The sequence below is a fragment of the Phyllobates terribilis genome, unplaced genomic scaffold (genome assembly GCF_046119375.1).
Source record: "Phyllobates terribilis strain yellow unplaced genomic scaffold, ASM4611937v1 Scaffold_2__4_contigs__length_985480577, whole genome shotgun sequence".
Lineage (NCBI taxonomy): Eukaryota > Metazoa > Chordata > Amphibia > Anura > Dendrobatidae > Phyllobates > Phyllobates terribilis.
In genome coordinates this window covers 420,767,626-420,785,350 of record NW_027362762.1, presented here as the reverse complement: position 1 = coordinate 420,785,350, position 17,725 = coordinate 420,767,626, and the positions used below count along the sequence as shown (strand labels likewise).

Here is a 17,725-nt window from a genome sequence, read left to right as displayed (position 1 = left end):
AATATTAAGTTGAAAGTGCCAACAATTTTGCCCATCTCATTTTTGGGGTTTTGTGTGAAACCATGTCCAATTTGCCTTGTTTTGTGTGTCTGAGCAAAGGGTCTGAATACTTATGACCATGTGATATTTCAGTTTTTCTTTTTTAATACATTTTCAAAAATTTCTACATTTCTGTTTTTTTTTCAGTCAAGATGGGGTGCAGCGTGTACATTAATGAGAAAAAAAATGAACTTTCTAGAATTTACCAAATGGCTGCAATGAAACAAAGAGTGAAAAATTTAAAGGGGTCTGAATACTTTCCATACCCACTGTATATATATATATATATATATATATATATATATATATTTGTTCTCCACTCATACTTACTGATTTCCATGCACACAATACATCACTTTAACATTGTGACATACAACGTAGAGTTTGTTGCTTATTGTCAATCTGATCTCTACAGTTTCACAGAAAGAGGAGAAGCAGTTCTGTGTGTGGCTTACATCTGAGCTGGGAACTTCTATTCCTCAGGACTTCCTGGCACATCTTAAAAAGGTAAGCTGAACTTGATTTCTCTTTGTACTTCTTTTTTCTTGTGATGAGATAAAACATTTTATTCAAGAAGGTAGAATTATCATAATCCTGTTGTGAAAGGTAATTCCCTAATTTCGATGAACTAACTTTACATTAAAGGGGTTGCCTTTCAAAAGTGATAAGTCTGCAGTCACTGCTGACTTATGAATCCCCACAGCGCAGACACTGTGCGCTGTGGGGATTCGCCGGTATGAGACCTGGTAACGGAGGGCATGTATGAGTTATACGTATCCCCGGCCAGTTGGTGTGGCCTCGCTCTCCATATACTTGTATTGAGTGAGGCCGCGCTTTCTTGTCCGGCATGCCCACTAGGCGTCCATGTCACTAGATTGGGCGTGGCCTCACTCTATACAAGTGAATGGAGCGAGGTGGCACTGAATGGCCGAGGGTATGTATAATGTATGCATAGCCTCCAATCCTGTGTCTCATATATCAGCGAATCACCGCAGCGCACAGTGTCTGCACTGGAGGGATTCATAAGTCTGCAGTCACACAGAGTGACTGCAGACTTGTCACTTTTGACCGGACAACCTCTTTTTAAGGCTTGTGTAGTAAAACACTGCAATTAAACAAATGCTGTACATGAATGGGCCCTTAAATTCTTGTTTGGGTGAGACAACGTATTGCATAATGTCCTATGTGCTATGTTTTGGTAATAGTGACATCGTTAAACAGTTTTGCTGTTTTGGGCTTTTTTTTTGCTTCACAATTTTCAAACTTTGAATTTTTATTCTGTTAAATCAGAGAGATATGTTACACAAAATAGTTAATAAATAACATTTCCCACATGTCTACTTTACATCAGCACAATTTTGGAACCAAAATTTTTTTTATTAGTGCGCTATAAGGGTTAAAAGTTGATCAGTGATTTCTCATTTTTACAACAAAATTTACAAAACCATTTTTTTAGGGACCACATCACATTTGAAGTGACTTTGAGGGGCCTTTATGACAAAAAATACCCCAAAATGACACTATTTTAAAAAGTGCACCCTTCAAGGTGCTCAAAACCACATTCAAGAAGTTTATTAACCCTTCAGGTGCTACACAGGAATTTTTGGAATGGGGAAGAAAAAAATTAACATTTAACTTTTTTCACAAAAATGTTACTTTAGACCCCAATTATTTATTTTTGCAGGGGTAACAGGAAAAAGTGGACCCAAAAATTTGTTGTGCAATTTCCCCTGAGTACGCAGATACTCCATACGTGGGGAAAAAACACTGTTTGGGCGCACAGCAGGGCTCAGAAGTGAAGGAGCTCCATTTGACTTTTTGAGTGTAAAATTTGCTTGAATAATTAGCGGACGCCATGTTGCGTTTGGAGAGCCCCTGATGTGCCTAAACAGTGGAAACCCCCCACAAGTGACACCATTTTGGAAACTAGACCCCTCAGGAAACTTATCTAGATGTGTGGTGAGCATCTTGAATCCCCAGGTGCTTCACAGAAGTTTATAACATGGAGCCGTGAAAATAAAATTTTCAAATTTTTCCCACAAAAATGTTTTTCAGCCCCCAGTTTTGCATTTTCATAAGGGTAACAGGAGAAATTGCTGTTATGATAGGCTACAAGCACTAAGGAAAGACAGGAGATCTGTCCCTACAATAGAACTAAGCTAGATCTCTACGATGTAACGGGGAACCTGATCCTGCGATCAGACCCGCTAAAGTCCTCAGCTAGTCTGAACGAAGACCTATAGATGTGAGGAAGGGATCCCTACAAGAACTAGGGACTGGGTGACAGATGGACACCTCCTAGCAGAAATTGTAGCAGTAAAAAGACAAACACACAACATAGAACATAAAGGTCAAAAGACCTAGCTAAACTGACTGAGAAAGGTTACAAAGCACCTGGCTAGCTTAAGAGTAGAAATTACAATGAAGTCCAGCATGGCCAGAAGGGCGGAGCAGGATAAAATAGGCAAAAAGGTCATGTGACCAGCAAAATAGAAAAAACCTAACAGGAGAGTTCTAACAGTACCCCCTCTTCTAAGAGGATCCTCCGGATCCGCTAGGCCCAGGCTTATCAGGAAACCTCTTGTGAAATGCTCTGACAAGTCTGGAAGCAGAAAAATCATCCGCCCTCACCCATGAGTTATCCTCGGGACCGAAACCCTTCCAAGCGACGAGATACTGCAAACTCCCCCTATACCGTCTAGAATTAAGGATGCGGGAAATTTCATATTCCCCGTCCTCCACCACCGGAGGAACAGTGGCAGTGGCGTCTCTATCTGATACATCAGCTTTTTTCAATAGAGAAACATGAAACACCGGATTAATCTTCCAGGAGGTAGGAACCTCCAACCTAACAGCAGATTGGTTAACTACCTGAAGCACCTTAAAGGGCCCTACAAACTTGGGACCCAATTTTTTAGAAGGAATCCTCAACTGCAGATTCTTAGAGGACAACCAAACCATGTCACCAACCGTAAACAAAACCTCTTGACGTTTCCTGTCAAAGTACCTCTTAGATTTTTTGTTAGCCTCCTGAAGATTACCACCCACATCCATCCAAACTCTCTCCAAATCACCAGAAAAACTCTCCTCCTCAGGCACAGCCGATACCAATTTGGAGAATGACCCAAAAGACGGATGTCTCCCAGAACAACAAAAAAAAGGCGAACACCCAGCAGAAGAGGATGTATGGTTGTTAAGCGCAAATTCAGCAAGCGGCAGAAACTCAGACCACCCCTCTTGATTGTCTGCCACAAAACAACGCAAGAACTGCTCAACATCCTGATTCTTCCTTTCTGTCTGGCCATTAGACTCAGGATGATATCCAGATGAAAACGACAAATGAACTCCCAACCTGTCACAAAAGGCATGCCAAAAACGAGCCATGAACTGAGGTCCCCTATCAGAAACAATGTCAGTAGGAACACCATGGAGTCTGCCAATTTCCTTGACAAAGGCCTTAGCGAGTTTCTTAGCGCAGGGCAGTTTGATGAAGGGAACCAAGTGACACATCTTGCTAAAACGGTCCACGACCACCCAGATGACCGTGAAACCCTCAGAGGAGGGAAGGTCAGTAATAAAGTCCATAGCCAGATGTGTCCAAGGTGCACTAGGAACCTCCAGAGGGCAAAACAACCCCGCAGAAGGGGTATGAGAAGACTTAGATCTAGCACACCCAGTACATTGACGCACCCACTTAATGACTTCCTTCTGCCATCCAGGCCACCAAAAACTGCGACCCACAAGTCTCTTGGTCTCAGAAATTCCTGGATGACCTGCCAACCGAGACTCATGACACTCAACAAACAAATCTCTCCTAAAGGTCCTAGGCACAAACAACCTCCCATGGGGAGTGTTAGATGGGGCATTCTCCTGTGCTTTAAGAATCTCATCTTCCAAAACGGAGTCCAATGCAGCAATCACAACACCTTCTTGTAAAATGCTCTCCTCCTCCTCAGCACCGACCATGGGAAAAAAGCTGCGAGACAACGCATCAGCTTTAACATTCTTGGTACCTGGGATGTAAGTAACGGAAAAATTAAACCCCGAAAAAAAAAGTGCCCACCTAGCCTGATGGGCATTCAAGCGCTTGGCAGCATCAAGATAGATCAGATTTTTATGATCAGTGAAAACCTGAATGGGAAATTCAGCACCTTCCAAGAGATGACGCCAGTGTTCAAATGCGAGTTTAATAGCCAGCAATTCCCGATTACCAATATTGTAATTAAGTTCAGTCTCAGAAAATTTTTTTGAAAAAAAGGCACAGGGATGTACTCCATCCTTGTTTTCCTGAGACAACACCGCACCGACCCCCACAGAAGAAGCATCAACCTCAACCAAAAACGGCTTAGTCACATCAGGCTGCATAAGGATGGGGGCAGAGCTGAACCTCTCCTTTAGAAACACTAACGCTTCAATGGCCTCAGTAGTCCACTGAACCGTATTAGCACCTTTCCTGGTGAGATCGGTCAGTGGTTTAACAATAATAGAACATTTTTTAATGAATTTTCTGTAATAATTGGCGAAACCCAAAAACCTCTGTATCGATTTCAAACCAATAGGCCTAGGCCATTCCTGTACAGCTTGAACTTTCACCGGGTCCATCTCAAAGCCCTCGCTGGAGATAATGTAGCCCAAAAAACTAATTCTCTGTACAGCGAACTCACATTTCTCTAGCTTAGCAAAAAGCGAATTGTCAATTAATAACTGTAATACCTCACGTGCGCTCCGCCAATGAGACTCCAGTTCAGGCGAATAAATCAAAATGTCATCCAAATACACAGCCACATTTTTGCCGATCAAAGGTCTAAGGATGTCATTAATAAGATTCTGAAAAAATGCTGGTGCATTGGTAAGACCAAAAGGCATAACCAGATTCTCAAAATGACCCACAGGAGTGTTAAAAGCAGTCTTCCATTCATCACCCTCCTTCATGCGCAACAAATTGTATGCCCCCCGGAGATCAATTTTAGAGAACCACTTGGCCCCCACTAACTGGTTAAACAAATCAGGAATCAATGGCAGTGGGTAAGGATTACGTACAGTAATTTTATTAATCTCGCGAAAGTCCAAACAAGGATGTAAACCGCCGTCCTTTTTTTTAACAAAAAAAAATCCAACAGCCACAGGTGACTTAGAGGGTCTGATATGACCGGCGGCCATGCTCGTCTGTATGTATTCCTCCAAAGCCTTTCTCTCAGGAATAGTAAGATTAAATAAACGACTTTTAGGAAGAGTCGCTCCAGGGACAAATTCAATGGTACAATCATAGTCTCTATGGGGAGGCAAAATTTGCGACTCCTCCTCAGAAAAAAATTTCCAAAAATCCTGAATAGGTACAGGTAATTCCCCTTTATCCACAGCAGCAATGCGCCCGTTACAACACTTGTCATAACACTTAGGGCTCCAGGACTTAATTTCATTAGTAAACCAATCCAGTACAGGATTGTGCAATTTTAACCAGGGTAACCCCAAAATTACTGGAGAAGGCAAATTATTTAATACTACCAAATCCAAATTTTCTTGGTGAATACCATTAATAGTGAGGGGAAATTCATAAACCTTGTGAGTAACACATTTCAAGGGAGAGCCATCGACAGAAACCACGGCAATAGGGGATGACAAAGGTTTGGGTTTTAATTTAAGTTTTTCCAAGAATCCCCCATCAATCACATTCAGAGTAGAACCACTATCCACAAATACCCGAAATTCAATTAATTCTTCCTGAGCTGCAGTAGTAGCAGAAAGAAATACCCCCTTAGTGTTTAAACAGGCTATACGGGCGTAACTGACCTTTTTTTTTTCTTTGTTCATACGAAGCACACAGTTCTTAATGAAATGGTCAGATTTTCCGCAATAAAAGTACAAACCTTCAGAAAACCTGCGGTCTTTTTCCTGAGAGCGGGGTGACATTGCCCGAATCTCCATCGGCTCTCCAATGTCAGTACAGACCCTCTCAAGACTAGGAGCTGACATGGATTTACTCTCATTAACTCTTGCACGCAGTATCCTGTCCACCCGTATAGCTAATTGCATTGCCTCCTGCAAGTTTCAGGTGTAGGATAAGCAGATCCTTAACCCTTTCACCTAGCCCAGCAAGAAACAAACTTTTCAGAGCAGAATCGTTCCACCCCACCTGAGCAGACCACCGACGGAAGTGAGTACAATAATTTTCCACATTACCTTATCCCTGTCTCAAAAGTCTCAATTCCGTCTCAGCTGATGAGACACGATCAGGATGATCATACAACAACCCCAAAGCAGAAAAAAACTATCCACTGATCTAAAGCACGGATCACTATGTTGGAGAGAAAAGGCCCATCCCTGAGGTTCTTTGCGCAAAAGTGACATTATGAACCCTATGCGCTGTGATTCATCACCAGAGGATCTGGGTCTCAAACGAAAATACAATAAACAAGCATTTTTAAAGGAAAAAAAATCTTGTTGTTCACCAAAAAATAAATCAGGCAATCGTACCTTTGGCTCCACAAAATGCGCTCCAGAACAGCTACTCACGTGTTGTTGGAGCTCGGCCACCTCCAGAGAGAGTCCCTGCAGACGTTGAGCCAAATCCTGAACCGACACCATGATGGAAACTGGAGGTCTTTCCTTAGAGATATTTTTGGGCTGGACTTACTGTTATGATAGGCTACAAGCACTAAGGAAAGACAGGAGATCTGTCCCTACAATAGAACTAAGCTAGATCCCTACGATGTAACGGGGAACCCGATCCTGCGATCAGACCCGCTAAAGTCCTCAGCTAGTCTGAACGAAGACCTATAGATGTGAGGGAGCGATCCCTACAAGAACTAGGGACTGGGAGAAAGAAATTGTAGCAGTAAAAAGACAAACACACAACATAGAACATAAAGGTCGAAAGACCTAGCTAAACTGACTGAGAAAGGTTACAAAGCTCCTGGCTAGCTTTAGAATAGAAATTACAATGAAGTCCAGCATGGCCAGAAGGGCGGAGCAGGATAAAATAGGCAAAAAGGTCATGTGACCAGCAAAATAGAAAAAACCTAACAGGAGAGTTCTAACAATTGCACCGTGCAACTTGTTGTGCAATCTCTCCTGAGTAAACCGATACCCCATATGTGGGGGAAAACCACTGTTTGGGCGCACAGCAGGGTTCGGAAGGGAAGGAGCGCCATTTGACTTTTTGAATGTAAAATTTGCTTGAATAATTAGCGGACGCCATGTTGCGTTTGGAAAGCCCCTGATGTGCCTAAACAGTGGAAACCCCCCACAAGTGACACCATTTTGAAAACTAGACCCCTCAGGGAACTTATCTAGATGTGTGGTGAGCATCTTGAACCCCCAGGTGCTTCACAGAAGTTTATAACATGGAGCCGTGAAAATAAAATTTTCACATTTTTCCCACAAAAATGTTTTTCAGCCCCCAGTTTTGCATTTTCATAAGGGTAACAGGAGAAATTGCACCATGCAACTTGTTGTGCAATCTCTCCTGAGTAAGCCGATACCCCATATGTGGGGGAAAACCACTGTTTGGACGCACGGCAGTGTTCGGAAGGGAAGGAGCGCCACTTGACTTTTTGTGCTTGAATAATTAACGGTTGTGCCCATGATGTGCCGAAATAGTGGAAACTCCCCACAAGTGACCCAATTTTGGAAACTAGACCCCTCAAGAATTTTATCAAGGGGTATAGTGTACATTTTGAACCCAAAGGTACGACAGAATTTGATAACATTACGTCAACATATTGAATAATTTGTCATTAGTGTTGAGCGCAAGTGCTCGCTACTTGAGTTTGCATTGGGTACTCGTGTATGCACCAAGTATTGCGGGTGCTCGAATTACATGCTCGAGTCCCTGCCCCGCATGTTTCACGGTTGTTAGACACCCAAAAAAAAACATGCAGGGATCGCTCGTGCATGGCAGGCTATCCCAGCAACGTTTTTTTGGCCGCGAAGCATATGGGGCAGAGACTCAAGCATGTCACTCGAGCACCCGTGATACTCAGTGCATACCCAAGTACCTGATGCAAACTCAAGTACCCTAATACAACCCAAACCCCAACCCTAATACAACCCCAACCCCAACCCTAACCCTAGCCCAACCCTAGCCCAACCCTAACCCTAGCACAACCATAACCCTAGAGTTTATTTTTTTACACCATTCCTCACGTGGTATAAGTGATTAGACTACTTTATTCTTTGGGTCGGAGTGATTACAGCAATACGAGATTCATATCGGGTTTTTATGACTGACAGCTGTCACACACTAAAAGACGCTTTTTTTTGCAAAGACTAGTGTTTGCATCACCATATTTTGAGAGTTATAATTTTTCCATATTTTGGCTTTTTAGTCATTTGATGGCTTGATTTTGGCGGGACAAGTTGACGTTTTTATTGGTACCATTTTCGGGCACGTGACATTTTTTGATCGCTTTCTATTCTGATTTTTGGGAGGCAGAATAAACAAAAAACAACAATTCAGGAATTGTTTTTTTGCATTTTTTTTATGCCGTTCCGCGTGTGGTAAAATTGATAATGCAGCGTTATTCTTCGGGTCAGTGCATTTACAGCAGTACCGCATTTATACAGTTTTTTTTTATGTTTTGCCGCTTTTACACAATAAAAACGATTTTCTAGAAAAAATATTTTTTTTGTATCGCTTTATTCTGAGAGCTATAACTTTTTTTTTTTTTCGGACAATGGAGCTGTGTGGTGGCTTGTTTTTTGCAGGACAAGATGACATTTTTAGCGGTACCATTTTTATTTACATTTGTCTTTTTGATCGCGTGTTATTCCATTTTTTGTTTGGCGGTATGATGATAAAGAATTGTTTTTTTTGCTTTGTTTTTTGTTTATTTTTTTTACTGTGTTCACTAAAGGGGTTAACTAGTGGGACAGTTTTATAGGTCAGGTCTTTCCGGACGCGGCGATACCAAATATGTGTACTTTTATTGTTTTTTTGTTTTTTTTCATAATAAATAAATATTATGGGTTCAATATATTTTTATTTTTTGGGGATTATTTTTTTCTTTTTTTTTTATATATTTTTACAATTTTTTTTACATTTTTTATTTCACTTTTCTACTTTTTTTTTTTTACTTTGACACATTGTCCCACTATGGGACTTTCACTTTTTGCAGCCTGATCGGCTGCATGGCATAGAGAGCAGCAGCTCTCTTTGTCATGCAGTCTGTCAGCGCTGCACACAGGGGAGACATTACTTTGGTCGCGCACTGCGCATGACCAAAGGAACATTCTGCCTCCTGGTGACCCCGATGTTGTCATGACGACATCGGGTCGTCATGGCAACATTCGGAAGCCGCCGCAGACATCGCTGGACTCCGGCAGGAGAGGTGAGTATACCGATCACCTCCCCCCTTGGTACCGCAATGCTGCCACTGACTTCGATCTCAGCATTGCGGGGGTTAATGTGCCGGGAGAGGTGCGGGACTGCTCCCAGCACATAGCACCGCTTGTGTGCGGGCGCGATCGCAGCGCGTAATAATACGTAGCTGGTCCATAAGTCCCAGGGCACAGCTACGTACTATTACTGACAAGGTCGGAAAGGGGTTAAAGTGTAACCGTTGTTTTAATTTTTATTTCATAAATCAATAGTGCATGTGAAAATAAGCAACTTTGTAATTTATCTTATCAGAGAAATCTGCTTCTTTCTTTGCCAGAACTGATAATTCATTTTCAAAATTCTCAATTCATGAGTAAAATCTGTTTTCAATGAACACAGATTTTAACATTACTGAGATAGGAAATGGCAGTTGCTAGTGATAAGATTCTATGTAGACCACAGGTAGGAGTGTCTTCCTCCTCCTGCTCTCCCTTTGTCCTCTGCATAAACAAAAAAATGGAAAGGAAGGGTTAAATCTGTGCCACCAGTGGATCAAAGATGTGAGGCAATTGGTATCCTGAAATGCGGTTTATTAGTCAACGCGTTTCAAAGCTCAAAACTTGTTCATCAGGACAAACCACAATCTTGTCCCCTGCATAGAATCTTTTCAGCACCAACTGTCATCTCCTATCTCAGTAATGGGAAAGTCTGTCCTCACTAAATACAGATATTACCCATGAATTGAGAATTTTGAAAATGGCTGATTAGTTCTGGAGGAGAAAGAAGCAGATTTGTCTGATAAAATATGTTACAAAGTTTCTTATTTCTACGTGTACTATTGATTTATAGAATTAAAATTAAAGTGACTGCTACTTTTTAACATAAAATGGTGAAAATAAATAAATAACATAAAAATTAGTGCAATATAGTATATTGTCATACAAATGAATTATAACTAGTGATGAGCGAGCAATAAAATTCTCGGGTGCTTGTTGCTCGGGTCAAGAAAATTGGAATGCTCGAGTGCTCGGTCCGAGCAACGAGCCCAATGTAAGTCTATGGGAAACTTGAGCATTTTTCCGGGGAACCCTCCTGGCGGTCTGTAAAGGGCCTAATAATTGCCCAAATCAATGGGAACAGTGCTCAAATGACATGGGAACAGCACGGGGAAGACCCCTGGAAGCATCTCTTACTCCCAAGTCACTGCTGTCAACAATGTTGTCAGAGTATTACGCCACTTTTACGGACTCACAATAAAACATACAAAAACAAAGCCAAAATGGATTTTCCTGGGAAAAATGTTAAGAAATATCCTTTCCAGGGTAATGACATGTATCTAAGGTAAAATAGATAACCAAAAACAAAAATGCTCCTCCACACCTTGGGCTATGTTCACACGTAACATTTTTCATGCGTTTGTGCACTTTTGCATTGCTTTCAACGGTGAAAAATGCATTCACCGGGAAATGTAATTTTAACATTTTACTACCTTATCTGGCCATGTGGTGTGTGAGACATGATCAGACACATTCAGACAGTGCTGAAAAGATATGGGAACCGCATGGGGACGACCCCTGGAAGCATCTTTGACTCCCAGGTCACTGCCTAAAACTGTGGTCATTTCATCAGACGTGATCCTATATCACTGCGGTAATAATACAAACATTTTTAGCAACTTGACAAATATTAGACTCTGTCATGAAAGTTAGCCACCATCTTAGGTATGGTACGTCATACCTGAAGATATTCCCTATTGTCATTTCTAAAAATCCCTCACACAGCTCCTACCATGTCACAATTCTCCAGCCCCTGGTAAACAGAGCAATTTGCCCCCACCTCTGGAGATCAGTCTCAAGGAACTTATTTGATATGGTAAATAGATGGGCCAGCTCTGTTGTGTCCAGAGACCCTAGTGGGTAATTAACACCTTGATGTCACTTAAAACCAGAAGCAAACCATTTGTGCAAGCCTGCCAACCTCTCCATTGTCCCAAGGAACCATGTGCTTTCTTTGTGGAAAATGGCCGCCAAAAGCTACAGACATACTATCAATTCATAACCACACGATACAAGTTAGGGAACCCAAATAAAAGGTATCATGTGGGGAAGGTGCCCGCGGACACAATCATGGGACTTATAAATCCATGAGTGGCCTGGAAAGCTAGATATTTAGAAGAACCATATACAAGGTCCCAGGGGAGGCATGTTTATAGTCAATGGCTTCCCCAGAAGAGTAGGATCACGACGAGACCTCTGGTGATACGATGAGATCACCCCAGGGAAAGTTATGGGTACTTTTCTCAAATGGAGCCAAAACTGGCATTGGTAGGGGGGCGGGGCTTGGTAAACTGACATCACCAAGAGTGGGCGTGACAGGACTTTAGTATAACCGACAGCCAGAAACCCCCTCAGTTTTGACCCAGGAGATGATGTGAACAACTCCTAACGTTGGGTCCAGGTCTCTGAGTGGGAGAAGCACCTTTGCCATGTGCTACTGAGGCCTGGACGACTGCAACTAAGCTTGAACCTGTGGGATAGCAGAACCTCCTTTGCACTACAAGAACGGTAACTGATTTATCGTTGTTATTCCTGTGTTTTGTAATCCTAATTGTTATATCTCTTATTCTGGCCAAATACCGTTGTATAGTTAATTGTATAGCCTTGTAATCTAGTGTATTCTTGTAATCGATTAAATCATAAATTAATCGTGGGCTGTATCCTTTACTCTGCATATACGAATCCATTGGTCCGGAAACGCTTGGCTGAAACGCTACTGGGTTGGTTCCTGACCCAATACAAGTCTATTAACGGACCGGGCTTGTATCAAACGAGACCTGGTGGCAGCATACCATCTGGGGGATTTGAGGAAGGCTGGCAGTGACGGTCGGAGGTGTGGATATATATTACTGGCACAGCCAGGGAAATATATAGACCACCCTCACTGCAGAGGGTCTCAAATACCCAGTGGGCTGCAGGATGGCCTCTCCGGCGACCACTCACTCTAGGTGCAGTACCTTGACTGACCTGAGAGGCAAGGGGGCGCCAGAGAGTTGTGCCTGTATCGTGGCGTCACGGATTGGTGACGTGTAAGGGACAACACACCACCGTGTTTTCCCCCCTGGTAGCAGCTTCCTGGCACTACTTACTCTAGGTGCAGTACCTTGACTCACCTGAGAGGTAAGGGGGTGCCAGAGAGCTGCACCCACCGGCCGGCATTTCGTCACAGACTCCATTTAAAATGGAGGTGTGTGTCAAGGGACGGGGAAGTGGACGTTATGGTGATGGTGATAGTGCACGCAGAGGCCGTGGGCAAGATGAAACTGTGCCTGCTGAGGGAGCACAACAAACACCCATGTCATGTCGAACTACCTTCCTGTCCCAATTTCTAGGGGGCCGCAGAAAACCACTATTGAAGCCAGAGCAATGTGAAAAGGTTGTTGGTTGGATAGCAGATAAAGCTTCCAGTCAGTTTGCCACCACCACTCTGTTCTACATGGTCCAGTCTCTGTAGATGTGAGTCTGTGAGTCTGGACCACATTATTATTATTACTTTATCACCATTTATTCCATGGCGCTTTACATGTGAAAAGGGCTATACATCGCAAAAACAATTACAATAATCTTGAACAAAAATGTGACATCGACTGGTACAGGAGAGGAGAGGACTCTGCCCGCGAGGGCTCACAGTTTACAAGGAATGAGTGAGGATACAGTAGGTAAGGAAAGAGCTGGTCATGCAGCATTATGGTGGAGCGAGGGTTACTGCAGGTTGTACGTATGTCGGAAGAGGTGGGTCTTCAGGTGCTTTTTGAAGGTTTCAACAGTAGGCGAGAGTCAGAAATGGTGGGGTAGAGAGTTCCAGAGAAGGAGGGATGCAAGGGAGAAATCTTGTATGCGATTGTGGGAAGAGGAAATAAGAGGGGAGTAGAGAAGGAGATCTTGAGAGGATCGGAGGTTGCTTGCAGGTAAGTACCGGGAGACTAGGTCACAGATGTATGGAGGAGACAGCTTGTGGATGGCTTTGCATGCCAAGGTTAGGGTTTTGAACTGGAGTCTCTGGGCAATGGGGAGCCAGTGAAGCCAGTGAAAGGATTGACAGAGAGGAGAGGCCAGGGAATCGTGAGAGGACAGGTGGATTAGTCGGGCAACAGAGTTTAGGATAGATTGGAGGAATGCAAAAGTGTTAGAAGGGAGCCACAGAGCAGGAGGTTGCAGTTGAGAAGGGAGATGATGAGGGCATGCAATACTGTTTTTGTAGATTCGTGGTTGAGGAATGTGCGTATCCAAGAGATTTTTTTTACTTGGAGTTGGCGTCTTCCTCACCCTGATCTTCCTTCCCCCCACCATTACGAGTACCCTGAGACAACTGATCCCACACTTAGACACTCCAAAGAGCTGTTTTGTTAATCTTTCCATTCATAGATTCTGGCCTCTCGCTTGGTCCGCTCGGAAGCGGAAAGAGCTTGGATATGTGGTTTGAAGGAGAGATTAGAGTCCAGGGTTACCCCAAGAGCTGTTCACTTTTCCACCGATAGATTCTGGCTTCTTGACCGGCCAGCTTCAAGCAGGGCAACGGAAGAACGTATGTAGTGATTTGAGCAGCCATGGTCATCCGAAGGTGACGGTGTAAAAGTGCAATTACTGTCGCAAGAGGTGGATAATGATGAGACATAATGGACAGAAAGTCAGGAGGAGGACCAAGGTGTGGAAGTAGAAGACGAAGCGGTGGATGATGAAGTCACTGACCCAACCTGGCAAGGGGACATGCAGAGGGAGGACAGCAGCACACAGGGGGAGGAAGGCAAAGCACCACAACAGGCAGAAACAAGCAGTGTGGTAGCCACAGACACAAGGCGGGCAACTGCTCCCTGGAACACCAACAAGACGGAAGTTGCCAGTACAACTGTTAGGTCTTCCCGAGTCTGGTTCTTTTTTAAAGACTGTTCAGATAACCCCAAAAAGGCCATTTGCAACATCTGCAACATCTGCATCAGCAACAGCACCAAAACTACTAGCCTGACCACCAACAGCATGCTCAGGCACATGACAGCAAAGCACCCGACTAGCTGGACTGAACACCAAGGTCCAGAAACAGTGTCTGCGGGTGACACCACTTCCTCTTCTGCTGTTGTGCGTGTACGCCAATCCCCTGTCCATGGCGCATGCGAAGATGCCTTCCGCCCTGTACCTGTCATTGCAGACTTGCAACCATCACCGTCCACATCCTTTTCCCTTCGCACCGTTCAGTTGTCCCTACCACAGCCCTTGGAATGCAAGTGCAAGTATGCAGCCAACCACCCACCCACAGGCCACAATATTAAACTGCCACATTCCACATTTCTGGACTGCTTGCTTGCACTTGAAATGTTGCCTTTTAGGCTCGTGGAGCTGGAAGCTTTACATAATCTCATGGCAGCGGCAGCCCGGTGTCCATACTCTGTCCCCAGCCTCTACTATTTCTCCCGGTATCGTCTCCGCCTTCCACAAGTGCGGGTCCAAGAACATTAACCGTGCCCTCACCAGTGCACTTAAGTGGGAAGGGCTGCCTAACTACAAACACGTGGACAAGTGAATTTGGCCAGGGACGGTACATCTAACTGATGCATCACTGGGTTAATATTGTGCTCGGACTCCTAGACAGTGACCAAATTATTCATGATGGTCGGATCATCCATCTCCTTAGCTTTGTGTTACTTGGAATGCAATCGCAAGTATTCAACCAGCCACCCACCCACAGGACGCAATACTAAACTGCTACATTTCTGGACCTCTTGCTTGCACTTGAAATGTTGCCTTTTAGGCTCGTGGAGGAGGAAGCTTTCCACAACCTCATGGCAGCGGCAGCCGGGTGTCCATACTCGGTACCCAGACACCACTATTTCTCCCGGTATCGTCTCCACCTTCCACACGCACAAGTCCCAGAACATTACCCGTGCCCTCCCCAGTGCACTTAAGTGTTAAGGACCGACTAATCACAAACACGTGGACAAGTGAATGTGGCCAGGAACGGTTCATCTCACTGACGCATTCCACTGGGTTAATATTGTGGAAGCCGGGACCCTGAGACGGAACACGTCCTCCCGACGGAGAGGATTGCTGGCCCTGGGTCAATCAGGGTTGCTCCTACATTCTACAGCTCCTGCACCACCTCCTCCTCCTACTCTTCAGCCTCCACCTCCACCATTTGATTCATTTTTTCAGGACATATTCCAGATTATTTGCTTAAATAATGCCAATAACAATAAGCAGGACTGTGTGCTTAGGCGACAAACCGCACACCGTTGCAGAGTTGTTGAAAGCTGTATCAGAGAACCTGGTGGCGGCTCTGAAGCTAGGCAAGCTCGCACACATACCATGGTTGGCCCATGTGCTCAACTTAGTGGTTCTGCGGTTTCTCAAAATCTACCCAGATATGCCAGAGCGGCTTGTGAAAGTACGCCGCGTTTGTACCCATTTCAGAAAGTCAGCTACAGATTCCGCAGCCCTGACAGGGCTTCAGCAGCATTTTCAGCTTCCAGCTCACCGACTGGTGTGCAATGTGACTACGCGTTGGAAATCAACGTTACAGATGTTTGGAATGATTTTGATCAGCAGAGAGCTGTTGTTGAGTACCAGTTTCAACACGTCCGTCTGCATTCAGGTCAGCCTCCGCACATAAGAGCTGATGAGTGGGCATGAATGTCTGACATCTGTGCCGTCCTCCAAAACTTTGAGGACTCCACCAAGATGGTGAGCGGCGATGACGCAATAATTAGCATCACCATCCCGCTACTCTGTCTACTGAAACGCTCGCTGCTTACAATTAAAGAGAAGGCATTGCAGGCAGAGCAAGGAACTATACAGGGTTGTTACTAAGCTCAGCCTTATCTCATCTCAATGCAGATTGGATGATAATGAGGAGGCGGAGGAGGAAGAGAACATAGACAGTCGTACTCTTGGTGAGAACAGGGAAGTCTTGGCTGTTGGCAGTCTAGCACACAAGGCCGACTTTATGTTCCGCTTCCTTCACCGTGAACATCGCGTTGTACGCATTTTGAGGATTACAGAAAACTGGTACGGCACAGTAGAGTTCTTGGAGACAGAGGTGTGAGGTTCTGATTAAGGAGGGTGTCAGTTTTAGATCAGTTACAGAACGGAGGGCACAGGAGGGGTGATGCACAGAAATGACGAATGAGGACAGAACTGTGGACAGCTTGGTGGGTGAGAGAGATGAGTTTGTATTGTATTCTGTAGTGATTGTTTAACCTAACCAGTGCAATGACTGGCACAGGGTAGAGGTGTCAGTGAAATGGCTTGATAGAAATAGGACCCTGGCTGCTGCATTCAGAAGAGATTAGAGAGGAGACAGTTTGTTTAGAGGGAGACCGATTAGAAGAGAGTTGCAGTAGTGAATAAAAGAGACAGTAAGAGTTTTTGCAGTATCAAAGGTGAGAAAAGGTCGAATTCTGGAGTTGTTTTTAAGGTGCAGGTAACATGAGCGATTGAGTAATTTTCCACGTTGAATAAAGGAAAGTTGTGTGTCAAATATGATTCCAAGACAGCAGGCGTGCCGAGTGGGAGTTATGGTGGCACCACCTAAAGGAAATTGCAAAGTCAGGTATAGCTAGGTTAGCAGAGGGAGGAAACCAAAGGAGTTAATTTTTGGAGATATTAACTTCAGGCTCTTGTTGAAGAATTATAACAAAAAAAGATTCCCATCTGACAACGCTGGCGGCAGAGGTCACAGTCAGACAATTCATTGGACAACCCAGGAGTACAAGCGAGGAAGACACAAACCAGATGCGGCAGAGGCAGGAGAACGCTGTTAAAGGTCTGGTACAGTTTTCTCAGACCCTCCCAGCACCCAGGCCCTGATACATGGCGTACTCTGAAAAGGAGGGAAAAGTTTTGGAAGATGCTGAAGAACTACCTTGGCTACCATACCAGCGTCCTCCATGATTCCCCTCTGTCTCTTGTGCCTTACAACTGTTGGGTATCCAAGCTGGACAAATGGCATGAACTGTTTTTCTACGCCTTGGTGGTCCTGGCAGCTAGCGTTTTGTCAGAGATGGTTTTTAGTGCCGCCGGTGGCATTATAATGAAAATGCTGACAGGCTGACTCTTATAAAAATGAACAAGGGCTGGATTGGGACAGACTTCTCAACACCACCAGATGATAGCATCAAACATAAACTCAAATCCAGTGCTTATTTTTTTGGGGGGTCTATTCTATGCACCCCTTCACACCCAGACATGGGTATACCCTTCAGGAATTGTTCTATTTGATGTCGCCCTCCTCCTTCTCCTCATCCTCCACCACCATATCACCAGGGTGACCGTGATGCAACACCCACATATTTTTTTAAGGGTGTTTCTGATTAGAAACGAG

The 17,725-nt window shown here is 44.2% G+C and overlaps 1 protein-coding gene across 1 annotated transcript in view; it reads left to right on the top strand.

The window, feature by feature from the left end:
• LOC141213014 (uncharacterized) overlaps positions 1-17,725 on the top strand; it is a 903,379-nt gene that overhangs the window by 715,094 nt on the left and 170,560 nt on the right. Inside the window, 1 exon segment of the mRNA XM_073665145.1 lies at positions 455-546. Coding sequence (XP_073521246.1) covers positions 455-546 — 92 coding nt within the window.